Genomic DNA, 27454 nt, shown 5'->3' on the forward strand with positions numbered 1-27454 from the left:
TATACAAAATTGCATAGTATATGTGAAATGTGTATTTTGATATTATTTGATTTTAGCCGATGCTCAATGGACAATCATTAGTAAGACTTTTATTAAATTAGTGCTCAAGCTACTATTATTTTAGGTATGGAACTCTCTATCTTTAATTTTTTTTTGATCGGGCGAAAGTTAGTTGTTAGATTAGCATTTAGAGGGAGTTGAACTCACATTCACTTTTTGCAAGCACTTAAATTATTAAATTATGTTTCAATGTATTTTAAATTATTAAATTATGTTTCTAAATTTACCTATCTCATAATTTTTACATGATTCAACTGTTGAGAGCTAGGGGACACTACAGGAAAAAGGAGTTTAGGCGACGTTTTTTTAGCGACGTTTTTTAAAACGTCACTTTTTTTAATATTTAACGACGTTTATAAAACACAGCATATTTGTTTAACAAAACGATACCGTTTTGAGGCGTTGAAAAACGCCTCCAAATGCGTTGTGATTCACGCGCATGGTCTCCCCCCTTTTCAAACCCTAATTTTGAATCTGAGACTCACCTAAGACTTGGATCTCGAACGCGCTCTCTCTCTCTCTAAATCTCAGAGCGATTTCGAAGCTCCACCGCTTATTCATTCTCAGAGCGAGGTAGCAAGCACCAACGAAGGTGAGCTCCACTCTCTCTCTTTCTCTCTCTCTCTCTCTCAACCCTCTCTAAACCCTTATCAGAGCGATTCAGAGATTCATCTCAGAGATTTAGAGATTCAGAGCGATTTCATCTCAGTGATTTCATCGCAGAGCGTCAGAGATTCAGATCGGTCTCCACCATCTGCACCATCGTCTGCACCATTATCTGCACCATCGTCTACTAAGGTGAGCTCCACCCTCTCTCTCTCTCTGAAGCTCTTCCTTCCCGTCGACTCGGTGGAAACTTCTTCAAGCCACGCATTCCAATCCGAGTTCAAGGTCGAAGATGATGACACCAATTCGATGCCCTCTGGTACTATTCCCCAACCCTAGACTCTCGATATATATACATATACAAATAAATGTGTGTCTGTAACCCTAGAATGCTTTAATATGTGGGTGATTTTGTAGACATTGGCTTGATTCAACATGCTGCGTGGATTGGTTTGGCTACCATCACAAGCAAGATTCTAGTGATTTTTAACGATTAAAACCACCTCAACATTTTGATTGTTCTTGCTTAATTTTTGATGTAATTGTTATTGTTTTTCATCGCGGGGATTAATTAGGGAGATTATTGTGGCTTCAGTTTTCGGCATAGGTCCAGTGGCAACTGCATTCAAGTAACCACGCTTTTCTTTAATCATATTTCATGTAAATACTTATCACGTGTTTATTTGTATAGAGGCTAAGATCTTCGGCTCCCAAATTTCTCTGTTTCCAGTGTTGTTTCTGTTGAGAATGAAACCAGATTTTATTCTAGTTACATTCATTATATGTGCAATGAATTTACTCTCTGAAAATAATCGAAGTTATTGTGAGAAAATTATCTTTCAAACATGTTGAGGAGTTATTCCCTTTTACAGAAAGAAATATTCTCATAATGGTTAATTCTGTGTAAAATTTTCAGGTATGCTTATCTGCTTCCTGGTTTTTCTGCATCACTGCTGGGTGGTTAGTTTTCTTTGTAATGTTTAATGAGTTGTTTTGATTTCGGATAGTGCTTACATTCTATATAATATTATGGACAGTATCTGTCGTCTGAAGTAGAACACAAAAAAGCATTATACTTGTCAATTGTTTTGTATGCCATATTTACTTCATTTTGACCTTAATTTTATAATTTTGACCTTAATAATGATTATACATTAAGATAGAACTGTCACAAAAAAATTAAAAAGTAAACCAGTAGTTTTTGATGGGTGCACTATAATGGGTGTGGAATTAGCAACTCCCTCCCACTCCATGGGACTTTACATGATCTACCCACAAGTCAAACAACAGTTACTTTCAAAGCGATTTAGCGCCATAATTGTAATTTCTTCAACCACCCATTTTCCATATCATCCTCCTCCTCACGAATAAAACACTCAAATTACAAATAAATAAATAAAATTAATAAAAAGGCACCAACTGTAATTTTTGTTTTTGACAGAAGTCACACGTCTCTGATCTGAGAGAACCTGAACAGGGCACCACCACCCAATTGATTAGATTAGTGTTTCTCATTTTCTCTGTACAAACCACATACACCTACCAGGTATGCAAGTTAATTAGCTTCAATTTAAAAATCAATCAATACCTTTATTCAAATTCATTTGTGATTTGTTGGTGTTCCATCTTTCTGCATAATCATTGGGATCCTGTCAGGGATATATGTTAATATATGTCATTGGAATGAACCAAGAATGGACTTTACTTTCTTGGTTGATGTATTGATCTGCTCAAATACCAACACATCATGTAATCTTCCTAATAGAACTGTACTGTACCTTACCTTGTAAAATAAACCAATTTCTCACTGGTTTAGAAAACAAAAAACCAAAGCAAAGAAAGAAGAAAGAAAACAAATAATCAATATTCAACCAATACCATGAATCCATGATGATGAATAAGTAAGATTGTTTCACGATGAACCAGGACAGGTAGTCCAACAATTAAGAAGGTGAATTTTAGAATGAGCTAACCTTTAAAAACACAATCAATACTTATAATTTGTAAGTAATTGTAAGTATTCAGAGTTTATATAATTGATGTGTAGCACAAAAATTTGTGAACTTGGGGGCTTGACACGAGTTTATAATTGATGGGTTATTGTGTGTGTGTATATATATATATGTGTGTGTGTGTGTGTAAGCAGGGAAGATTGAATAAGAAATAAGGGGAAAATGTCTGCAACTGTGAAGGACATGGTGATGAGGTTGACAAGTCATGTAGCTGCTAAAAGAGTGGTACTGTTGAAGCACAAGTATGTAGATCACACTCAGATTGATTTTCTTAGAGGGAATAATTACCGTAAAGCGTCGGTTCATTTGAACCGGTCGTGCAGTCGAGTTCAGCTCGCTCGCTGTCAGGAAGTATTGCAATTCAGTGCAAATGGATTCACCAACCTCAAGCCCGAGAAAGGAAAGCGACAGCTTGGAAGCTGGTCCAGATCACAAGCCATCCTAACCCCGGTTTTAGACCCGACTCCAACCATGAAGAAGGTATGCATTCTAACTATTTGAAATATTATTAGTAATGCCTTTTTATTTTTTTATACAACCAAGTGTCCGGATTTACTTGCGTGTAGCTTGACTAGATATCATGTTGAGCTTTAGCATCAAATTAGGCTAATATCATTTATTGGCTTCGTTGGACTTGCAGTAGCTATAGTTGTTCTATTTGTCCTTTTGAGAAGGTAATTGCAATCTTAGTTGTTGAGTTCTCTCCTCAATTCTCTATTTCTCTCTAAAAAACAAAGTTTGGACTGGTAAAACTTATAAATTGGAGTATCTGCAGATACTTTACTGGACATACCAAAAACACAGATGGAACTCCTCAATTCAAGGCTGGTCATACTAAAGTTTGGTACTGCCATAGATGGAGTTATTAAGATTTTCACTGTTGCAGTATGTGCCGTTTTACAGACATAATTTGTAATTAGTATATATTCATATATAGTTATTTTGAGTATTTTACTAATACCTGAAGGAATTTTAGGTCACTATTGTGGTTGTTGCAGTGCCTGAAGGGCTTCCCTTAGCCGCTACCTTAACGTAAGTTTGACCTTCTTCCAGTCATTTTGTTGTCATTCTAATTTTATTAACTCATTTCAATTGATCAAAAATATTGTCAAGTATCTGGAGTTGGTTGAGCAAAATTGGTGTTAGGTAGAGCTTATCTTTTCTTGCCACTCTCTTTTTGAAGTTTATTGGAGGACATGTCGTTGATTCCTAGTTTTTCCATGTTTTCTTCTAAGTTACTTTAGTCCTTGTAGCATCTTCAAGTTTGACAGCATCATTGCTTGCTGGGGCCATCATTAGTTTTGCTGCATATTTCCTGCTCATTCCAGTCTCTTTTTTACTATCTAGTTCAAAGATTATGCTTCTTTAATTTCTTAAAGTGCATTCCCCTACCTGTATTACAGCCTTGCCTACTCAATGAGGAAAATGATGTCAGACAAGGCCTTGGTATGTGCGATTTATCTTTTCTTTGAGTCGCTTCATATGATATTGATATTCATACATACACACATAAAAGTACATGTTTAAATGTTTCACAAATATTGAACTTCAGGTCAGGAGGCTTTCTGCCTGTGAAACCATGGGCTCTGCTACTACCATTTGCAGTGACAAAACTGGGACCTTAACGTTAAATCAGGTGGGTTAAATGTTGTTACTTTGGAAACATCTAGTGCTCAATATTCCAATTCCATTGACCCATTCATAGTTTGATTTTCTGGTCATTGAGTTCTTTAATTTTTTAATGCACTTGAAGAAAGATCTTTGCGTCTTTAATCTTCTACTTCATCAGTGTATTACTTTGATTCTTTAACATGACAAAAGTAGGAAAGGTCCTAGGAGGATTATAATCAAATCAGATATTCCTATGCCTCACTGGTTTAAGTGGAAGCCAAAGTTAAGTGAAGAGTGCCAGGATTAATATCAAGTTGGCAATTTCATGACTTGTATGAGTAAACTTAGGTAGAAAAAGTCACTACCATAAGGGGAGCACATTGGAAGTTTGAAGTGCTATGAGAGACGTTCTTGGCCTGGATAAATTTTATAGAAGAGCTTCACTGACATGAAGAAAGATTTGGACAAGGGATGGACCAAGTTAGGACAAGCAAAGACTAAAAAAGCCTTATTTTTGTCAACTTGGTCAACCATGAGTAGGTCTAAAGTCTAGGAAAGTGTGTCCTATAGTGTGGTCGACAATCTTGATGGATGTGGTTGACCACTATGGTTGACCATGCTGAGAATCTTTTTTAGAAACTAGCCGTTTATAGTCATTGAAATGGCTAGGCTATGTAGTATTTTCTGATAAGAAAAAAAATCTATCTGAGTGCACATCTAAAAAGTATGGACACAGACACGTGACACGACACGGATACGACATGGACATGCCAACATGCTAATTTTCAAAAAATGCAGGACACGACACGTGGAGCCTTGAAGTTCTCATCTTTGGAGGCATATAATTTCTCATCTAGTGTTCTTTTACATTTATGAACTGTAATTTGTAAGTGACATAGTGATTGGATACCTTTTGGTTACCTTTGGAATCATTTTGTTGGGTATAATCTGTACTTTTTCAATAAAGGAAATAATACATTATATGAATTGTTGTTCCACAAGTAGTCTTATACACAAATTCTTATTTACGGTTATACAAAAATTTTGTTTTTAAAATTCATGGAAAGTTTTATCTCACTATGGATTCCCTCTCTAACGAATATTAAATTGTTAATGTTAAGATTAAGATTTAAATCATTTATCATCAAAATGTGTAGTAAGATCTTCAATAATAAGTAGATTGATTTGCAGTCTTCCTCACGCCTAGTTATGAAGCAAATCTGTCAGTACTCCAAATTTAGATAGACATTAGGTCAACCTTAAGTATATTTACTATGATGTAATATTTTAATTATAGTACTTGATTGAGTTCACCTGTTTGCCGAGTTTTCATTGCTTTGAGTGCTTGAGAAATTTTATTTATTTAATTTCACTATGGCTGGGATTTGGAGATATTTGTTAATATGATGATTTAACGTGTCCACTTCTACTACGGGTATTTGCAGGTAACTGGATCCAAGTTATGGCGGCAGGTGGGAGAGTCATTCCACCCCCCAAAGTAAGGATGTTATGATGGTTCATTTATAACTACACACATGAACACATATTTATACCTGTCCAACATGTACAAACTTCTTATTTTGCCCCCCTTTTCTCCTGTTCTTTCTTTGTTGCTACCTCTGCAATTTTTTGTTTTGAAGGTCCACTAAATACTAAATAGACATGTAATCAATTTTTAGAACAATCTATAAAGCTATGATTACCAACGATCTTTTAGAACAATCTATATGTATGTGAACAAGTAAGATGTGGGGCACCACATAGCCTGTATGATTCGTTTGTCATTCTGTTCAACAAATCAGACAGGCATTTTTTGGCTGCTGTTTTTCAAATTATCAGTGTGGCAAGGACACTGAGCATGGGCATGCCGTGAATGTAAATTCTTTTTGACATTTGCTTGATAGGCAAAATAATATAGTCATACATATATATATATATATATATTACTTTGAGAAGGTAATTGCAATCTTAGTTGTTATTACTTTGATTCTTTAACATGACAAAAGTAGGAAAGGTCCTAGGAGGATTATAATCAAATCAGATATTCCTATGCCTCACTGGTTTAAGTGGAAGCCAAACCCACAAATAGAATAAAATAAATAAAAAGATTCTCTTAACCTTCTTGTTCTCTATAATGCCAGCCTTGTAATCCGGGGAAACTAACAGATTCTCTTCTCCATATGTTATTGATTAATTTATTTTGAAAAGTGACTCGACAATTTTCATGTTGCTGCATAACTGCTTTGTGTTTGTTTTCTTCTTTCTCATTGTCAGTAGTGTAGGCGAGCCTATAAATCCTAGTGCATGGAGGTTACAAGCTCTACTTTTGTTGCTGGATTACATTTTTGAACACAAGAAGTATGACACGTTTTCTTTTTCATCTTAACAGGTGGTTTTTCAATATAGTTGGAGATTCAAGATGCCCCATATCTGACACTTGGTGGCAAACAGAGACAAGTGGCTTTATGGTAGGTTTTTCCCTCCCTTCTTCTCGGTATATCTGCTGGCTCTTGAAAAAATTTCTTTTCTACATATTACTATGTTCTAGAGTCGATAAAATATATATGGGAAACTACTGAACTCAATCACTTGCTGCAAGGAAATTATAATCTGGGAATTGACTCAATGATCAGATCATAGATTTTAAGTTCAAAACCCTTGCTCAGTCCCAATTTGACCGGAATAGATCTACTAATTCTTTGGTTCCAAGTAGTAGGACGTATCTTGAACTAAAAATACACCCTAAAAGCTAAAAAAAAAGGTTTTTATTTCTCATCTGGGGTAACAACTATTGTAATTGCAACACAATTCCCCCTGTTGCTTCCAGATTACTCCTTTACCTGGATATGTAATATGGTTTTCTTTTTCACATTTATTATTCATGGCTTGACTTTTCATGTTGTAAATTGCTAGTTTAGATGAATTCAAGTTTCTTTTTTTCTTGGAATAGTAGCCATCAAGCTAAGGTATTTGATTCAAAAGCAGGGGCAGAACTTCTTGACATAATTCTCAAGAAGGTATTAGTTCATATTATGTTTTAGGGCCTTGTTAATATGTGTCTTCAGTGCACATATGTTTGTATGATTTTGATTGTACAAGCATAGTATGTATCCTCAGCAGTTGATTCATCTCAGTTGTGAACTACCACACTTTATGAGTTCAAGGAGAGCATACAGCCCATAAAAATAGTTACTTATAATTAGAGTTCTTATTTTGTTGTGAAATGTTCATTCTAATCAAAAAAATATTTTTTCTTTTTCTTTTCCTTTTACGTTATTTTGTATAATTTTTACTTGTAGCCTCTTGCCTGGATTCGAGTTCATGAATACTCTCTCGTGTGAAATTGATCATACGTTGAAGAAATTGTGATAAAATCTTTTCCTTTTTCTTTATATGTATTTATTTAGTGCTTCTTGGTATGTGATAAAATCTTCTTGTTAGTGCTTCTTCAAGTTTTAAGTACTGTTTATAAGTATTGGGTACAAATTCTTCAATTTGTGTTTATTTTGGTAAATCTGATTGCAGTTTATGTTCTGATGCAGGCATGTAGACCAGTGAAGATTACAACTTTAATGCTAAGACATGATTTTTAGATATATGTTAGTTTGTGGTTAATGTTAAGTCATGATTTTTAGATATATGTTAGTTTGTGGTTAATGTTAAAACATGATTTCTGGATTTTGGATATGTTAATTTTGTGGATAATGGTGATTGGATATTAATTGAATGAGAAAGTGAATTAATGCTTCATTACAACTATTTGAATGTGAGCTATTATTTTATATTAGTGCTATTACAGGTATTTTTTAAGTTCAATCAAATAAAATTAGCACAATTTCAAAAAAAAAAAAAAAAAGAGATATGACGACGTTTCTACAAATGCCTCTTAAACCATACTTACTAACGGATCTATCTTTAAAAAAAGATATGAAGGCGTTTTTCTAAAACGTCGCTAAATATGGTCAGTGACGTCAGCGTGTGTTTGGTATGACGCCTATACTAATATCACGACGTTTTTAAAACGCCATAAAGCTATAGCGACGGCCGCGTCCTCGGCGTTTGGTGCTTAGCGTCGCAAAAGGAATTGGCGGCGTTTTTGCCACTTATAGCGGCGTTTTTTAAACGCCACTAAAAGTCTATTTTCCAGCAGTGGGAGGCAAAAAATTTATTCAAAAGAGAACATTCTAATGCAGAGAGATTATTTGCGTGGTTTGATCTCATGACGCTTAGGTAGTCTTAGGGACAAGGTAAGTATAATAAAAATGATAAAATAAATTTCTTATATAAGCAATTTTAAAAATAAAAAAAATAAAAAGAAAAGAAGAAGAAAAAGAAGAAGGAGAAGAAGAAGAAGAAGAAGATACTATTAATATGTTTCATTAATTTTCTAATAATTATTTAATTATTTCACATCATTTTTGAGCTATGTAGTTAATATCTTAAATTAGACTGTCATTTTATTGCACCCCATCTTTTGATAAATAAATTTTCCATTTTCTATTATCTTATAGTTTCCCCTTGAAATATTGTAGTAGAGAAAATAAAATAAAATAAAATTAGAGAGAACATCCCATTTACGTTGTAGGCCCCACATATATGAGTGGATTTCATACATATATCAATGGTGGAGATTCAAAGGGGGTTATGGGGGTCTTCAAAAAATGGGGGTCTCAAGCATTTTTTATAAAATTAATCTTGAAATAGGGAGTTTTCATGTATAATAACAAAATAATTTTAGAATTAATGGGTAGTAGTGCAATTTCAAAGAACTTGGGTTGGGTTGGGTTGGGTTGGGTTGGGTTGGGGTGGAGTGGGGTGGGTGGGTGCCCACCTTTGGCCGTGGCATAGCTCTGTCCATGGTCGAGAGTGCATTGATATAGAATGATTACAAAATAATAATAATAATATAGAATATATTTATTCATTATTTTATCTTGTTATTGATTCTTGATTCATTCAGATTTTTCTGGATGGGAGGTTGCGTAGTAGAGATTAAATTTATATAGTATGGAGTTTATATGGAAAATAAATTTTAACCATAATATGATTATTATAAATTGATAATTTCTGGATTTATAATTTCTGATTTATAGTATTACTAATTGGATGGAATCACAATTTTAGATTGGCCAACCCCTTTTGGATCTGGTCTAACCAAATGCATCCGTGTTTAACATAGGGCAGTAGCACACTTGGTAAAAGCCTGGGTTAAGACCTTAACTCTCAAGTTCGAAACTCCTTCAGCCAATTTCCTGGGCGTAGCCCAGTTGGTTAGAAGGTTAAGCCTTAAGTTGTTGTTACCACAACACTTGGTGTGAGTTTGATACTTCCCCGCTAGGTGATTCCTGATTTAAACGAAACTTGTCTTGGGGGGTCGTGACAAGTTCTCAAATTATAGTCTCTTATTCGAAACAGACAATAGAACACCTTGGCGATTTCCACGAGAGGCATTACCTTGGACTTACAGGAGAGTGAAAGGATTTTCCTCTAATCAATATATATATATATATATACATCCATGTTTTGAAAGAGATGTGTAGTATTGGACTGCTATGAAATAAAAATTATTCACCGGCCAAAAAAATAAATACTAAATAAATAACAACTAAAGTGATAAAAATAACCAAGTCAAACTGAATTTTGGTGGTTCATATACGTAAGAAAAGTTTGGTTTTACCTGCATTCCATTTAAATGATGGATAATTTAAATAATTGGTTCCTTTATTAAAATTTTGATTTTTGTTATAGTTTCAATGTCATTAATTAATTTATATTTTTAATTGTGTTTCAATGTATAATTCTTCTGACAATTGTTATTAGTATTTTGGATATAAAAATGCTACATGCAACTCACTTGAAAAAGCTTTGTAACAAGGATCATTAAAGGTTTGTTCAGTTGTTAACTTTAGAGCCACCAAAGAATAATTTCTAACTGTCCAAATCCAAGCTAATTCTGGTCCAATTCGATTAAGCTAGATGTAGTACCTTCAATTATATATATATATATATATATAAAATTGTAGCATGTCAAACACCTCTCCAACAAACAAATATATTATTATATCAATTGAGGCCATTCTACAAAGACCTCAAAGCAGTTGTTTATAGGATGATAAATATTATCAAAAACCAAATTAGTACTATGTATAAATAAATAATATAATAATATAATATGTTCTATAACTGAATAAATTAAATGAACATAAATTCCCATAGTGAATGAACCAAAGTGAAGATTTTGATAGAAGTGTAAAGGGTTGATTATTACAATTAAAAGTGAATGAACTAATGTGAGATTTTGATAGTAGTGTAGGGTACTAAGTGTAATTTAGTCAAATCGTAAATTCAATGTCAGAGAAATAAAAGAAATTCTTTTCAAGAAAGAAAGAAATTGGTATTTTGTAAGGTCTAAATGATTGTGCCGTGCGTGCTCTTGTTAAATGAAAAGGGTTTGGGTTGTCTCTTGCTTCCAAATTTGGATTAGAGAGTATTGTTTAGATCCGTAAGATCTATTACGGGACACGTTTGAATTATTTGAATAGTTAATTTTATAGGGTTTTTTTTGTGTATATCAGTCCAAAAAAAAAAAAGAAAAGAAAACATCGACTCGACAATTGTACCATATTAAAATTGTCGTGTTTGTCACCAAAAGAATAAATGATCTATTTTCAAAAATATATTTTATGTTCCAAAGACTCTACAAAATAAACATTTTAAATTAGAGTTGTGCAAATATTGATCAATTTTACAAAATGAACAGTTTAAATTAGAGATGTGTAAAATATTGCCCAATCCGCACTGATACGCCCACTAATTGCAATTTAGTTTGATCCACGGTTTCAAATTTATAATCCGTTTTTAAAACTGCCATGCTCTATTATAATTAATACAAATATTTTCTTTTACTTCTAATAAAATATCAAAGTAAAATCAGTATGAGAGATTTAAGTTGTGAAATTTATTACAAATTAGTATTATATATATGAAAAATATTATGTAAAATTAGTTAGTGTTATATATATGAAAATATTATGCAAATTAGTGTTATATATTATTTAAATACTTGATAATTGAATAAGATTACTCTTCAATGAACTAGTAAATCGAAATCGGCCACCTAAACCGTCCAAACTGTGGTTTGGTTATTTGTCAATCTATCATTCATAATTCAATTTATAATTTTACTCACAAATCATACACACTATACATAACTTTAATTTAAATTATCAAAACAAAATTCATTGTAAATACAGTCAATGAAACCGTGGTGAAACCCATGCCAAATGGAAACTGCAGTCAATGATCGGTGGTTATGGTTGGTATAGGTCTAAAAAAATTTGTTAGTGCTGAAGCTAGTATTATTTTAGTGTGGAATCTCTAAATTATTTTATATCATATTCCTTGCTTATCATATGTGTCATGGTGTTGGAGCATTGCCTTTGACTTCACAAAATGTTTGGGGCTTTGTTGTTTACGGCCCCGGAATACTTGGTCCAGGTAAGGAGGGATCAACAATGATTGGTCTGAATACAGAAGATTGAGGTTTATTTTACAATTGTATTTGGTTTATGAATTTAAGTTGAGATATAAAAAGAGATTATGAAATGAAAAAAAAAATTATTGAAAATTACAGAGATTATAAGAAAGATAGAAGGAAACACTCTTGCTCTCACTTATAACACTCTGCCTCTTGGCTCTACTTCTACAAGATGTAGCCACACCTTTTTATAGGCAAAAAGTAGTCTTCAATTTTGGACTTGAAATGCATAAAATTAAAAGATAAGAGTTCATGTAACAAGATAAGAAACCTTTTACATTCTAATTTATTGAAATTAACAAAAGTATTAGTGGTATCTCCACCACTTTTGTTTTATTCAGCATGTGACTCCCTTGTCTTCATTCACCATGTAATCCACTTTGTTTTGTCATATGAGCTTGCTGTTTGGCTTTTTCTATCATGTGAGCCTTGCTTAACTTAGTTTTCCGCATGACTTGTCTGAATGATTCTTGCCTGTTTTGGCTATATTTGTCATGTGAACTTCTGCCTATTTTTTCATAAATGCAAAGGTCCATGTCTTGCATTTATAGTGAATTTAGGCTCTTCTCTTGATTTGTAAAGTTTCCACCTAAGTGTAGAGATGTCTGGTGCTTCAATTATCTCTTCTTAAAGCGTCTCGAGTATCCCTTTTACCTTATCTTCTCCTAGCTTAAATGGTTTAATAAAAGCTTTTCCGCTTCTTACCACCATAACTCTTTTCCTATCACAAAAGATTGTTGATTTTGAATGTTAGAAAAGAATTTCCAATGTGTTATAAAAAAACATGAGCCTATCAATTTTGTTGATGGTAGGATCATATCCCTTCCATGATCTTTTGTTTTTACCATGGTAGAATAGATTTTGGCTGATAACTGGGTATAGATACCACATTTGATATAGTTGGTAAAATTGAGTTTTACTTTTTTCAGCCAGAGTGGACACGATGTGTGCCGTAATAAGCATAGGGTTTGCTCCCATAATTGTAATAGCATATTTAACTATTGCTGAAAATTCATTTAAGAGCTAAAAATCTTCTCAATTAAGTTCCACAAAATCAACAATACAAAATTCAATCTAGTATATATTAATTTTACCCATGGATAACTTAAGATTTAGCCAACCATGATCCCAGTTTAAGGATTCTGCTAAGGATGACATACGAAATATTTCTTCACGTTTATCTTCTTTTTTGGCAATTGTTTTAACTTTTTTAGCAAACTTTTTTGGAAAGAACGTTTCTATTTCTTTTAAATTAGAAATTCTTCTCTCTTTCTTCCATCAATTTTTCACCATTGCGAATGATGTTAAACTCATATTCTAGAAACAAACATAATCAGTGATAGCACTGATAATTCTATGCACATCTTTTCGTTTATTGTTGCGCAAAGCAAACCAATTTTTTTTTTTTTTGAAAAGCTTGCTACTTTCTAGTGCTAGTCCAGGATTATAAAATGGTTTTTCGATTATAGCAAAGAGTTCTACTATATCTATGTTTTCGAGTTCGGATGTTACCTCACCGTTTCACTCATTTGATGATTATCCGTTTAAGTATTCCTTTGAATTTTTTGGTTTAAAATTCGAATTTCTTCTCTTTGCTGTTACAGTTTTAGCCTTGCGCGCTTTGTTAGTTGAAGCATTTTTTGAATCCTTTCACGAACAATTTTCAACCTTATGGCCTAGTTTGTTACAGTTCTAGCAAAATAACTTGGGTCTCTTTCCTTTGGCAGCTGAAGTTATGTTTTCCTACACCGTAAAACTCATTAAACTTAACTAGTTAGTGAATCTGCAATGGAATTTTTCTTAGAAGAAATATATTCAATATCAAAACTAAAATAATGAAACCATTGTTGCCATCTGTGTAATCTGCTTTGACTTACATATGTTAAATCTTTTTTAAAAAAAAAATTAAAAAAATTTATTATCCGTTTTGATAATTAAATGTTCATAAACCAAGAAAATATAAAAAGATTTTATACAATTTTTTATAGCAATAAATTCTTTTTCATTTGTGTGGCATCTTATTTTAGCATATTTGAAACTACAGCTCCAATATCCAAATATCGGTTCTTCAGATTTATTAGGAGGTACTGATTTTAATATTACTCCCCAATTATTCTCAGAGGCATCTGATTCTATGATTAATTTATCTCCTTATTTAGATAAACTTAACTTAGGATGATTTTTTTACGATCTTTGTAGCGACCCTAATTTTTCATAAGTCATTATTTATTATTGTTATTATTACTCTTTTTTTTGGGGGGGGGGGGGCTTTATTAATTACGTACATACATGAAAATTTAATATGGTATTTAATTAATTTAATATGATATTTAATTATATATAATTAATCTGAATATTTATATATATTGATCTCATATTTATGTATGTTGTATTTATGTTATATTTGTATAATATAATATAATATAATAATTATTAGGTTATAATTAGGGCTGAGCAGTGGATATACCAATCCACCCGAACCGAACCGATCCGCCACATTTTGGACGGATGCGTGATGACGAGCGGACGGTTGCGGATTGATTTTCTCCAATCCGCCAATCTGGCGGACGGATGGTGGATTTGAGATTTCTTTGGCCACAACCGAACCGCCGAACCGCCAAATTACGAGCACCTCTAGTAATTTATAAGACTTTGTATTTTCAGTTTATTTAAATATTCTGTTTGCGTTTTCAATTAAAAAAGAGTTTAAATATTCTGTTGAAAAAAAGTTTTCAACTTAAATATCTTTTTTGAATTGAAAAAAAATAAACGTATTATTTATCTATATTTTTTGATTTTTGAATCTAGCTCTAAAAATAATAAATAGAAAATATGATATATGCTGGTTGGTTTTTGTTTTCAAAAACAGATACAGATGTAACAATATAGAGGCATACAATCTCTACTACTGCTCTGTTCATGGTTTTGGTGGTTTGAATTGTTTTTATATTTTAAGAATCACAGATTGTTGAAAATCTAGAAATCCCCTAGATATTGATTTGTAATTATGTAACAATTTTAAGCAGTATATAACAATCCCAATCAAACAATCAAGACAAATCAACACAACGATTTTAACGTGGAAAAAACTACAATTGGACACCTCCAACTGTGATTAAAAAACCACGGGCAACAGCCACAAAACAATCCACTAAGAAAATTTAAAGGAATTGCACAGGTATACTCTCAATTACCTAGCGAATCCACGCCTAATTGAACCAACCTCTATGTGCCTCTTTCAACCCATCTTCACCTCAGACTTGTCTTTACGATGAGCCACCCCGGAATCCACCAAAGCTTTAGGCTCGAATTCTTTAGAATCCACCGAAGAACAACTCTCTCTTTTGTAGAACAAACAAGACCTTTGATGTATACTCTTTAAAACATGAGTTGAATACTCAATCAAAACATCAAAGAAAACTCACAAAGTATCCCCAGATATAAACCCTAGAACCCAAAAAGAAGATCTGGAGTAGTAATCCTAAAATCTGACCCAACACGCGAATTTATAGAATCTGTCCCACGATCTCCGCTCGAGCGCCCAACATCCCGCTCGAGCGGCTTCAGCAAAATATGCGCATAATATAACAGAGGTTCGCTCGAGCGCTAGAAAACCTGCTCAAGCGCGAAATCACACAGCTCAGTACTTTTACAGGTGACCAAAACTTCTAGAACCAGGGATTCTCTGCTCGAGCAGGGTAATGTCCGCTCGAGCGGACAGGCAACTTGGAATGCATTTTTGCATTTTGCTTCGGGGGCACTGCCCCTCGACCTCGCTGTGGCACTGCCCCGGACCCGCCAAGGGGCGCTGCCCCCTGGACTCCCGCGAGCTGACCGGGCAACTCGATCCCCGTCATAATCAGCAAAGTGGCAATCTTGAAAGCATTAGCATCACAAACTTCTCTGAAAGACACAATTCGGGTTGGATTCGCATCTAAACACTCATAGCCTCACTGAAGTAAAAGTTCGAATATACAACTGAAAGGAGTTTTGTCAAACGGAATTGCCAAGAATAAAACCTAACAACCTCTCCCTTTGGCAATGCCGTGACAAAGCACACCTAACAAATAAAATCTTAAACACCCCAACCCATTACAGGCAACAAAAGCCAACTTCTTTCTCAAGGTCATGATCTGCAAAACAGTTATTAGTGCCACAATTTTCAAAACAACTATTAGTCCCACAAGAGTATATGAAAAAGCAATAGACATATGACATGATTATTTTGAAACATGAGATGGAAAACATGAATAGATGAAAACTAAAACTCATGAAAAACAACTCTCAAAAAACAAAGGCAAGATCATAAACCACACAAGCAATGATATGACGATGTAAATACCAGGAACATATAAGAAGGAAATAATTAGCAAACAGTGCATAGCAATTTGCAAAACAATTAAAGCTAATCCCTCTTACCGAACATATCAAAGTGTTCATGCTAAACAACTCTTGAAATGAAAAACCAAACTCCCTTACCAACCCAAATCAAGAAGAACCAAACTCCCCCTCACTAAAAGCAACCACAGACACTGAAAACAGTGAACAAGAAGAACAAAAATAAAAATAATATGGTGGAGCAAGCAAGGAATTTCATATTCGTACCTTAAAACACATAAGATTATCTAAGAAGCACAATTACTAGTAAACACAATGTGCACAGTCTGTACCAGATTCCTCATGCAAGAAAGTGATGCATTATGTGAAAAGCATAGATCCCATGATAAAAGTGTGTGTGTGACTCTTGGAGTTCGACAAACACTAGATTCAATCCTAGTAGTGATATGAAAGTCGGACCTCCGACAAGAGAATCTAAGCACGACAAAGAAAAGTCAAACCACTAGGAATCAAGGGGTATTTGGTGAGTAAAGGTGGAGGCTCCCCCTCAATCAATGAATTTTTTTTTCTTTCTTTTGCACATTTTTTCTTTCTTTTGCACATTTTTTTCTTCTTCTCTTTCTTTTTCTTTTTTCTTTTTCTTTTGCACATCATTGGTGGCTGACACGCTCAAGAGTATGGAAACCGAACCAGAGAAGCATGGATATAATAAGGATGGCCTGGTTGGTGACTCTGAGGTAACCTTTTCCGCATGGCTGGACTACAAAGAATCAAGGGGAACGCCGTGGACGTGCAAAAAGATGGTAGGTGGTTAAGAGACTCAACATCACCCATGATATGCTAGTATAGGTCAATTCCTCTAGAAACGAAAAAGACCAATGCCAGAAGTCCATAGAAAAAAAATAATCACTAAGGCGGAAGACTCCAAAATTTGTTAATCCAAGAGTGTGTACAGAATGAGACATAGTAATCAAAAAACACACACTCCAAAACGAGTAATGACCCCAGAAAGCACACATTTATTAACATGTAATGGATATTCTCATTAATTCCAATATGCACTAAGGACTACTCAAAAATTTCAAGCTTGCAAAACCATACTAAGAAAATCTTTTTGGATTTTTTTTTATTACTTATTATTTTTTTTTAACCAAAGCAAGACGAAAAACGAACAAGGATACATGTAATGACAAAAAAAAAAAAAAACACAGAAACCCAAAAACTAAAATGACAAAACAAATTAACACAAGTCAAGTTTTCTCACCCAAACTGCTTTAATACGAACAAAATTGTGAGTATTGTGGTTCTTGGGTGCTGCCTTGACATTGTGGTTCCTTTCCCCTGCAATAGGAACCCGTCTCGACATGGTTTCCAACTTCCTATTCCTAGGTCTAGGCAAATACACTCTCCCATGCAACTTATAACAATAAGGACGAATATGACCATGCATACCACAATGATGACAAATAAAAACAGGGTATACCTTCTTTTCTTTTACCTTACCAACTCTAGGAAGTTTGAGAAGTCCATCCTTACGTTAAATTTTTTGTTCTCCTTTTCCTTGAGTTCTTGTATCATGAGATGTGGAAGCACTCTGTTTTTGCTCTTTCTTACCACAAAAGCCAATGCCACTCTTGTCAGAACAGATTTGTTGAGACCCAATGATATTGTCCAAAGTCTTTGATCCTTTGTTCCAAAGACCAATGGTAACCATGGCACACTTGAGTTCTTCCTCTTTCTTGATCATTAGTTCTTCCAAAGCAACTTGTGACATCTCGAGAGATTCAATCTTTTCTTCATACATGGCACGGGTTTGCAGTAGCTCATTCCTCTCTGTCTCACAAGTCAACAGTTTTGCACAAAGAACTTGTCGATCATCAGCTACCTTGATGGCATTAGTCCTGGCCTCGGAAATTTCCTCCTTAAGTTTGACATTCTCACTTTCACATGCTTTGAGTTTCTGTGTGAGTTTGTTATTCAATTTGAATAAGTTAAGAGACTCCTTATACAACTTTTCATAAGCTTGCCCAAGCTCTTCATGATCACTCTCCGAGGATTCATCATCAATGATATTCTCAACTGACCTCTTTGGAGAATCTATTTGTCCTTCAGCTTCGGAAGCTGCCATGAAAGCAAGGAATTGTTTATGTCCCTCTTCGCCTTGATCTTCATTGTCACTTTCATCTTCATCAGATTCAGATTCATCATCCCAAGTGATGGCAAGGGCTTTCTTCTTCTTCAAACGAGTGGGGTATTCTTGAGCAAAATGGCCAAATCCTTGGCATTCATAGCATTAGAGTCTTTCAGAGTTCCCTTGTGTCTTTTCTTTCTCCTTCTTGGCTATAGAATTAATTTTGAATTTATCTTTGCCTTTATATTTATGAGTATGAGTAGATTCCAAAAGATTAGGATTCTTTTTCAAAAAATATTTTTTAAATTGTTTAACAAAAGCAGCCGTAATCTTGGAATCTATCTCATAATCCTCATTAGAATCCTCTCTAACTTTATGAGCACTACTAAACGCAATATCTTTTTGTTTCTTTTTGAAATTCCTGTGTGCCTTATAAGTTTGGAGATTTCTAACCAACTGATCCAGCTTGAGGTTGTCAACATCTTGAGCCTCCTCAATAGCCGATAACTTTTGGTTGGAACCGATCGGGCAAGGATCTCAAAATTTTTCCCACAACTTTGGATTCTGGTATTTTTTTCACCTAAATTGAAGCTAAAATTTACAATGTCACTCAACTTCGCATAAAATTCATCAAAAGTCTCACTATCTTTCATTGAAAGGTTTTCGAAACTAGATGTGAGCCTTTGAAGTTTTGAACGTTTAACCGAAGAAATGCCCTCATGAATAGTTTGTAAGATATCCCAAGCCTCTTTTGCGACTTCACAATTGCAAATACGACTAAACTCTTCAGGTGTGACAGTGCAAAAGAGAGAATTGATAGCTTTACTATTCCAGCTACTATTTTGGTAATCAGTTGTGTCTCACCTATCAATTGGTTTGGGGAAAGTTACTCTATCAATAGTAATTGTTGGTTCGGTCCACCCATTCATGACGGATTGCCAAACTTTTTCATCAATAGATTTTAAAAAAGATCTCATCCGAGCTTTCCAAAAAGAATAATTGGATCCGTCAAGTAGAGGTGGTCGAACCATAGAATTTCCTTCATGAATTGTATCCATTATCACAAATCAAACAAGATCTCGTTCTAAAAAGAATTTTTTTTAAAATAGAACGACTTGCTCTGATACCAATTGAAAAATCTAGAAATTCCCTAGATATTGATTTGTGATTATGTAACAATTTTAAGCAGTATATAACAATCCCAATCAAACAATCAAGACAAATCAACACAACGATTTTAACGTGAAAAAAACTACAATTGGACACCTTCAACTGTGATTAAAAAACCATGGGCAACAGCCACAAAACAATCCACTAAGAAGATTTAAAGGAATTACACAGGTATACTCTCAATTACCTAGCGAATCCACGCCTAATTGAACCAACCTCTATGTGCCTCTTTCAACCCATCTTCACCTCAGACTTGTCTTTACGATGAGCCACCCCGGAATCCACCAAAGCTTTAGGCTCGAATTCTTTAGAATCCACCGAAGAACAACTCTCTCTTTTGTAGAACAAACAAGACCTTTGATGTATACTCTTTAAAACATGAGTTGAATACTCAATCAAAACATCAAAGAAAACTCACAAAGTATCCCCAGATATAAACCCTAGAACCCAAAAAGAAGATCTGGAATAGTAATCCTAAAATCTGACCCAACACGCGAATTTATAGAATCTGTCCCGCGATCTCTGCTCGAGCGCCCAACATCCTGCTCAAGCGGCTTCAGCAAAATATGCGCATGATATAACAGAGGTCCGCTCGAGCGCTAGAAAACCCGCTCGAGCACGAAATCACACAGCTCAGTACTTTTACAGGTGACCAAAACTTCTGGAACCAGGGATTCTCCGCTCGAGCGGGGTAATGTCCGCTCAAGCAGACAGACAACTTGGAATGCATTTTTGCATTTTGCTTCGGGGGCGCTGCCCCTCGACTCCGCCGTGGCGCTGTCCCGGACTCGCCAAGGGGCGCTGCCCCCTCGACCCCCGCGAGCTGACCGGGCAGCTCAATCCCCGTCATAATCAGCGAAGTGGCAATCTTGAAAGCATTAGCATCACAAACTTCTCTGAAAGGCACAATTCGGGTTGGATTCACATCTAAACACTCATAGCCTCACTGAAATAAAAGTGCAAAAATACAACTGAAAGGAGTTTTGTCAAACGGCATTGCCAAGAATAAAACCTAACAATTGTAATACTTTATGTGGATGATGCATGCTATGATTATAGTATGTGGATGAGGCATGCAGTGATTGTGATATTCCAAAGTTTCAAACTTTCTTACTTTGGATGAGGCATGTAGTGATTGTAATATTTTTTTAAGTCGTTGACTGTAATACTTTCTTCTTTTTTTTTCTTTTTTTTTTTTTTTGAGGAAGTACACAAGTTGAATTATGTTGAAAATTTATAAAATTTTAAACTACCGAACCGATTCGCATCTATCCGCCAAATCGCCAATCTGCTCAATCCACATCCGCCGGATTGGCGGACGGATGCAGATTAACTTTCTCCAATCCGCTAATCTGGCGGACAGATGGCGGATTGAAGGTTCCGTGGCCGCAACTGACCCGCACCCACCCCTAGTTATAATCATAACAGCTTCCATTAAGAAAAGAAAAGAGAAACAAAAAGGATCAAAGAAGCCACGGGAGGGAGGGAAGAGAGAGAGAGAGAGAGAGAGAGAGAGAGAGAGAGAGAGATATGAAAGAAAAGAGGAAAAAAAAAAGGGGGGTTTCAAAAAGAGAGACTCTCTATGATCATCAAAGAAAATCAGAGAGAGAGAGGCGGCAAGAGAGAAGTGGAGGAAAAAGAAGAAATGGTTAGGATTTATTTTGGTGGCTTCAATAATTCTTCAAATATTTCTTTGATCTTCAAAAAATAATTGTGAGTGCAAAACTCACTTTTCTTGATTTATGTTTATTTTGTTGTTATTATTTATTTATTTTTATTTATTTGATGTTGGTTTGATATTGTCTTGGCATGTAGATAATGAATTGATTTCAATTATTTTGGTTAGTTATGTATGCAAGGTTTAGGATTTTTATATATATTTATTTTATGCTTATAATCACACTCATAGATATATGGAATTAAAATAAATTAAGAACTCATGGATAAATTCTGAATACTTCACCATAACTCCATGGATTGTTATTTTATTTGAGTACTGGTTTGAGAAAGTGTATAAAAAAATTGACGATTATGAGATTTATTTGAATGCCTTAGGCTCGGCATTGTTATGTTTGTTCTCATAAGTTGATGAGGAGTTGTGTATATATATTGTTGCCTCGTTCTCAGGAGTCGACGAGTACTTTGATTTACACGCGTATGTATATGCTAACCGTTCGGAGAATGTGGATCAAACTCGGGACGATATCCCCTTGCAAGTTTGGCTTCGTAGCGATGTTAGGTATACGGAAGGCACATGGGATATATGTGTAGGCCAAAAGTGAGGGACCGAAGTGGTGGAGTTAAGGTATAAACAATTAAATATGAATTAATTATTATAGTTTGAATTGCTTTGATTTGTACATCTCGAAAAATAGTAAACGACCTTGATAAATTACAAACTTTGAGCAAAGGCATGTATACATAATTCTAGACAACTTTTGTAACTTTTTGCTAAAAAGATCGATTAGAATTTGTAATCGGATGATCTTTGTTACAATAGTTTTTATTCATTTTAGCAATGTAGATTTTGGATGCTATTTTAACCCATGAAATGAGCTCCTTTTTATTGATTTCGCATAAACTGAAGTAAAACATTATTCTGAACACATTTTTGAACTTTTTCCAAACAAATCATCTTAGAGCAGTTTCTTTTCATTTTCAGCTTCAGATTTTTCGATCAAATTCCGTCTAAGTTCTTCTATTAAGTTTTTCTTTTAACCTGTTCAGTTTCTACTAAATTCGTTCGAGCTGCCTTTTAGTAAATTTGATTCTGTACAACCTTTGTTCTTTGCATTTTGGTCAATTTGAATGATTTAAGCATGAAACGGTGCATTTTTATACTTCTTCAGTAATTTATTTATGATTAAATTATACTAACTTTATTTTTTTGCAGAATGGTGGGTCTTACTAACTTTTTTATGCAAGACTGACCCACCATATTTATTTTTATTTTCATTATTTTTTTATATACTCAATTTATATTTAGTTGTGTACGGGTAAGAAATTAAATGCCACCGTATATCGGGAAACTATCCCTTCGTCTCGGTGCAGATGGAACTACTTGTCTTGTCCCGTAACAAAAATTAAATGTACTTTTGTTTGTGTCTCGTAGACACGTGGGTCTCAAATATTGTACTCATACCAGTATACTTGTATATTAACTCGTTTTGTCTCTTAGCATCTCGGGTTGTAGACACCCCATTTTGACCGCTCGCAAGATTTAGCCGCTTAGTTCGATACACTCGATGATGAAAGTTGAATTATGTGCTTTGAATTCACAGCAATTCAGATTCAGTCAGGCTCTCGAAATAACCTCAAATCTTCAACATTTACCTTGTTTGAACCTTTGAGTCTCATTTTTGGACCTTTTACCACCCTGAGCTGATTTTGAACCAAAAAAACAGGGGAGGGCATCAAGGCATGGCCGTGCATCAGTGATGGCCGGCCGTGGCTATGAATGGTCGGCCAGGCTTTGGTGGCGAGAAACACTATTTTGGGTAGAAGGCTGCCAGATGTCTATTTTTGAAGATATTTATCACATTTTGAGTTCAAATTCTATAAAAACGAGGCTGTGTTATTGTTTTGGGGGTGGAATAAAATTTAGAAAGCCTATATACACCTTGAGAGCTCCTCCCTCCTCCTTCTTCCATAACAAGCAACCTTTGAGCTAACCTAGCTCCCTTGTGTCATCTCCATACACCATACACAACCTTGTCTCACCATCTTAGGACCTTGGTTGATCTTTGAAAAGCATAATTCAAGCTTGAGAGTGGATTGAGACTAAGTTTGGGTCATAAACAAAAAACTTACCCCTTGAGTTGCTTTCATTTCTTTCATTTGCTACATAATTCTTATTGTTTTGATCCTATTTGAAGTATTTAAGTTTGGGTTTGAAGAGCAACCAAAAGGGTAGAGAGAGTTTGCTCTTTCTACACCTTTACCTATAGTTCAAACCCCTTACTTTTTCACTCTTTTTCATTCTTTTTCTTCGATATCTACACTGATTTTCAGAGTTTTAAAAGGGCTAAAACTCATGTTTTGAGGTTTCAAAAGTAGAGGGGTTAGCCATCCCTCCTTGTACTTGCTTGCTAGCCTTGATTCTTCTCTTTATTGTTTAGCTTTTTAGGCACTTTTCATACATTTTTTTAGCCTCTGTTTTTCATTTATTCATGGCTATTTTGGGATGTTCTAACTTGTTTAATTAGTTTGAGCTTTGGTTAATTCATTTATGGTCTCATAAGTTTGCATACATAACATGTTATATATTGTTCTAAGCTTTTCTTCAATTTATTTCCATGTCTTAAAGTCTAATTTTAACAAACAATCCACCATCCATCTCTTTCATTCTTGAGAATGATTTCAACCGATTGAGGTTGCTCAAAATATCTAAGAAAGACTTCTAGCTAATGGCTTAATCTTTTCGGAGATTCATTGTTAATGGTATAGTCTCTCTCTCATGTTTTTGAAGAACCTCTCATTTGACATTACTTCTTGTTTAGAGGACTTTAACATCACCATAGACAAATGGATTAAAGAATGGCAAGGCTTCATAAAATTGGCTTAAAACTTGGAACAACCCACATAAAGAAAATGGCTTAAAATTGCTTTAACTTGGCCGGACGTTATGCCAAGTTCCTTGTGTCAAGAGTCGTCATATGCTAATTCATGGCATTTCAATGATTATTGAAGCGTTGCAACCTCCTTTTTTGAGCTCACTCTATGACAAGAGAGAGGAATGGTATTATTCATTGCATTCATTGACTTTTGTCCAAACTTGTATCTGGAATCATCAAGCAATCAACTTGCTCGTTGATGGTTTTGGGACCAACTTCATCCTTCTCTCAACCCTCTCCATGACAGAGAAGGAAAGATGGGACAAACAGAGCTTGAGAACACTCTATCTGCACTGATTCACCTCAGAACACAAAAATTGAGTTTAGCACCAAATTGATGCACGGTCGGCCATCATTGATGCACAACCAGCCCTCAATGTGTGGCCAGCAGTGCAGTTTTGCAGAAAATAGAGGCAGTGGCTGAAGGTGAAATAGAGTTGGCTTGGATAGACAAAGTAGCTCTCAAGCGCTGTGCATGCAACCCTCATCCATCTTCACTTACGCTTTTGTCGAACGCGATTAATTGTTTCATTAGTGTTATAATTATTATAGTTGTAAATTAATCTTATTGTAATTAGTATTGTTGTAGCCATTAACTTATTGATAATTGGTATAGCTCATTAAATTGTTGAAATAAAGTAGTTAATTAGCTTAGTTAAGTTAATTATTATTCATTCGCCCAGTTTTGTAATAGTTAGTTAATTCGGACTTTCAAACATTGATTTACACCCTCTTGCGTGAGGGATTAAATGTTGTAATAATGTGTATGTCTTCCAACCCCACGTCTTTCTCTCTTTTATTTATTCGCTTACAATGGTTAGTATAGAGCACGTTTCATTAGCATTCTTATGCCTTGAATCCACTTGTATTGCATGCACCAAGGCTCGATTCATCATTCAAACTTGCATTATCATTTAAATAATTCTTTGAATACGTGTTTAGACCACATGTTAGCAAATTGATTCACATGTCATAAATTAGTAGCCGAGCCTTGCATATCGCATGCGTTACATTAGCCATAATCGCATAAAATTAGGAACATGCATACTTTTCTAATTATTTTGTTTTGTTTTGGCTCGGAGTAGTATGTGAGCTTTTTATTATTTTAACATCTTGCATTGAGTGTTTGTGCTACCATGTTCAAAGCATGAATTCCATGAGGCTAAGTGCTTAATTGATACAACTGTTTGAATGCCTGTGGATGAAGGCTAATTGCTTGAATTGGGACGGTTTGATTAAATGTCCATTTTAGCCCGCTTTTTCAAATGGCAAATTCACAAAACAATTTCAAAACAAAACATGAGATCAAATATTTCAATTTTTGCAAATTAGTCTATATTTGTGTGTGCATCACATAATAATGTTAGGCTAATAATCAGAACAAGAGCATATATGTAAATAAGAAGCACATCATGATTAGTAGAGGCCGATCTTTGATCGGATAAGTGGAGTGTTCAATTCATGACCTTCCCCTCTTGTAACTAAGTTCTCAAGCCAAGACACTTTGGTGATGACAGACTAATGGCCTTTGGCACTAGTCTCGGGTTTCCTAAATTTTTTAAAAATATTTAGGTGGCGACTCTAAAATCTGGCAAAGCAGCCCATTTTTGACATTTGATTCAAATATCGATTTTCCAAAAAAGAATTGCCGGATTTGGACTCTTTTTGTGTTTCACTGTTTTACATTGCACTTGTGAAATCAGATTCAGAACCACAAGTGGAGTCCGAACTGTAGGGCTATTCGCCTTCTGAAAAGAGCGCGAAAAGCCAAGCTACACGGGTGCATTCTGTTTGAGAGCAACCAAGCTTCCTTTGCAAGATTAGTTGGGACTACAATTGTGACAAGAAATAATTACAGTTATAGGATATGTCTCTCGGATTTCCTTCGTTTTTTTGGAGTTTAAGGTTGATATTAGCTTTTTTTTTATATATTTATTTACAACCTTAGTATTTTGATAATTTGGCATTGTGAGTTATTTTCTAACTTTACATTATTTAAGTTATTTTGACTATTTGTTACTACTTTAATGTTGGAGCTATTGGACAGTCATGAATTGATGATGGATGATTTGATTGGCATTTTGTTAATTTTTTTTTATCTCTTGCATTTTTTTCGAGCCTTGAAATTTACTTAAACCTTATAGAGATGAGAACATTTTTATTTGTTTAACCCTTAGGATTTGGATAATGGAATATTTATTGGGATTTAGTCCTAATTTAATATTCAATTGTCCAAATTTTGGGGCGTAACAGTTTCTTATCAAAGCTCTAGGTTACCCTAGAATTGTGAGAGTTTAGGTGATCCTCGGATTGTGGAAATAAGGGTTAGCTAGTTTAGTTTGGTGGTTGATTTTATTCTAAGTATTTATGAATGAATTCTTTTTGTGTGTTTAACTTGAAGGTGATGGCTGGAAAGCATAATTTGAGAAATGCTAAGCCTAGTAGCACAGGAGAAGAAACAACTGCTAATGCTGTGACGGCAGGAATTGCGACAACGGCTGCTATCAGGGCAACCAATACTGTGCAGGTTAATGTGGGGGAGATGATGGCTCAGTTACTTTAAGTCGTGCAGAACAATAATCAAGGCCAGCAGGGAGATCTCTTTGCAAAGAGAAACAAAGACTTTAGTTCTTTGGGAGGTCAGAAATTCTTTGAAGATGGAGGACTCACTGCAGCTAACGCTTGGGTCCAGAAATATAAGATGGTGTTTGGTCGTATGTAGCTCATTGAAGTCCAAAAACAAGAGTTGGCTACACATCAATATGAGGAAGCAGCCCTATTTTGGTGGAACTCGTGAAAGGAGGGTCTAGATCTGATGACTTTGAGTTGGGCAGGTTTCAAGACCCATTTTGACCGAAAGTTTGTTCCTGCTGTCATTCAGTCTCAACTAAGTGATGAATTTTCGAAGTTGACTCAAGAGGGTAGAACAGTAATTGAGTATGTCACCAAGTTTAATGAGTTGTCTCGTCACGCCCCTTACTTGGTTAACACGCAAGAGAAGAAGAATGAGAAGTTTATTAAGAGATTAAATCATTACTTGTCTAAGTCCATTATTTCCTTTGATGCTGAACCGTTTGGCAGAGTTCTTGACTTGGCACTGAAGTATGAGGAAAAGGAGAAACAGTTCAAGGAAGGAAATGCCAGAGTTGAAGAGACTTCTAGAGGGAGTCATTTCTAGCAACGTGATGGGAACAAATACTGACCCTACGATCAAAGGCATAGGGGTTAGAAGTTTCAGAGGCCACATCAACATGGTAGTTAGGAAAATTTTAGACATCAAGGTAATTTCAAGCCTTAGGGCAATTTCCAGCCCCAGGGGCACTATTATTAGAGACAGGGTGGTCCACGCCTACAAGGTTATCAAGGAGAACGACAA

General features: G+C 34.9%; 1 protein-coding gene across 5 annotated transcripts; it reads left to right on the forward strand.

The window, feature by feature from the left end:
- The first annotated feature begins 563 nt into the window (after positions 1–563).
- Positions 564–8116, forward strand: LOC114281252 (calcium-transporting ATPase 8, plasma membrane-type-like). 5 transcript variants are annotated; one of them, XM_082879699.1, is made up of 8 exons: positions 564–985; positions 1084–1295; positions 1583–3563; positions 3655–3710; positions 4082–4124; positions 4231–4314; positions 6679–6757; positions 7832–8116. In XM_082879699.1, exons 3-7 carry the CDS (start codon positions 3483–3485, stop codon positions 6721–6723), a joined length of 309 nt encoding a protein of 102 aa, XP_082735825.1. In that variant the 5' UTR covers positions 564–985; positions 1084–1295; positions 1583–3482; the 3' UTR covers positions 6724–6757; positions 7832–8116. The 5 variants fall into 5 exon arrangements, with proteins under 5 accessions (XP_082735825.1, XP_082735822.1, XP_082735823.1 ...); XM_082879696.1 differs by lacking the exons at positions 6679–6757; positions 7832–8116 and adding an exon at positions 5735–5868 and having other exon boundaries at positions 1583–3352; positions 3454–3563; XM_082879697.1 differs by lacking the exons at positions 6679–6757; positions 7832–8116 and adding an exon at positions 5735–5868 and having other exon boundaries at positions 1583–3158; positions 3454–3563.
- The last annotated feature ends 19338 nt before the right edge of the window (positions 8117–27454 follow it).

Source organism: Camellia sinensis, chromosome 7 (genome assembly GCF_055761805.1).
Source record: "Camellia sinensis isolate YWXY chromosome 7, ASM5576180v1, whole genome shotgun sequence".
Lineage (NCBI taxonomy): Eukaryota > Viridiplantae > Streptophyta > Magnoliopsida > Ericales > Theaceae > Camellia > Camellia sinensis.

Coding starts and splice junctions, on each gene's coding strand:
- LOC114281252 (XM_082879695.1), top strand. CDS start 3,483: ATGGAACTCCTCAATTCAAGGCTGGTCATACTAAAGTTTGGTACTGCC. Junction 3,711..4,081: donor CCCTTAGCCGCTACCTTAAC/GTAAGTTTGACC, acceptor CCTGTATTACAG/CCTTGCCTACTCAATGAGGA. Junction 4,125..4,230: donor TGATGTCAGACAAGGCCTTG/GTATGTGCGATT, acceptor ATTGAACTTCAG/GTCAGGAGGCTTTCTGCCTG.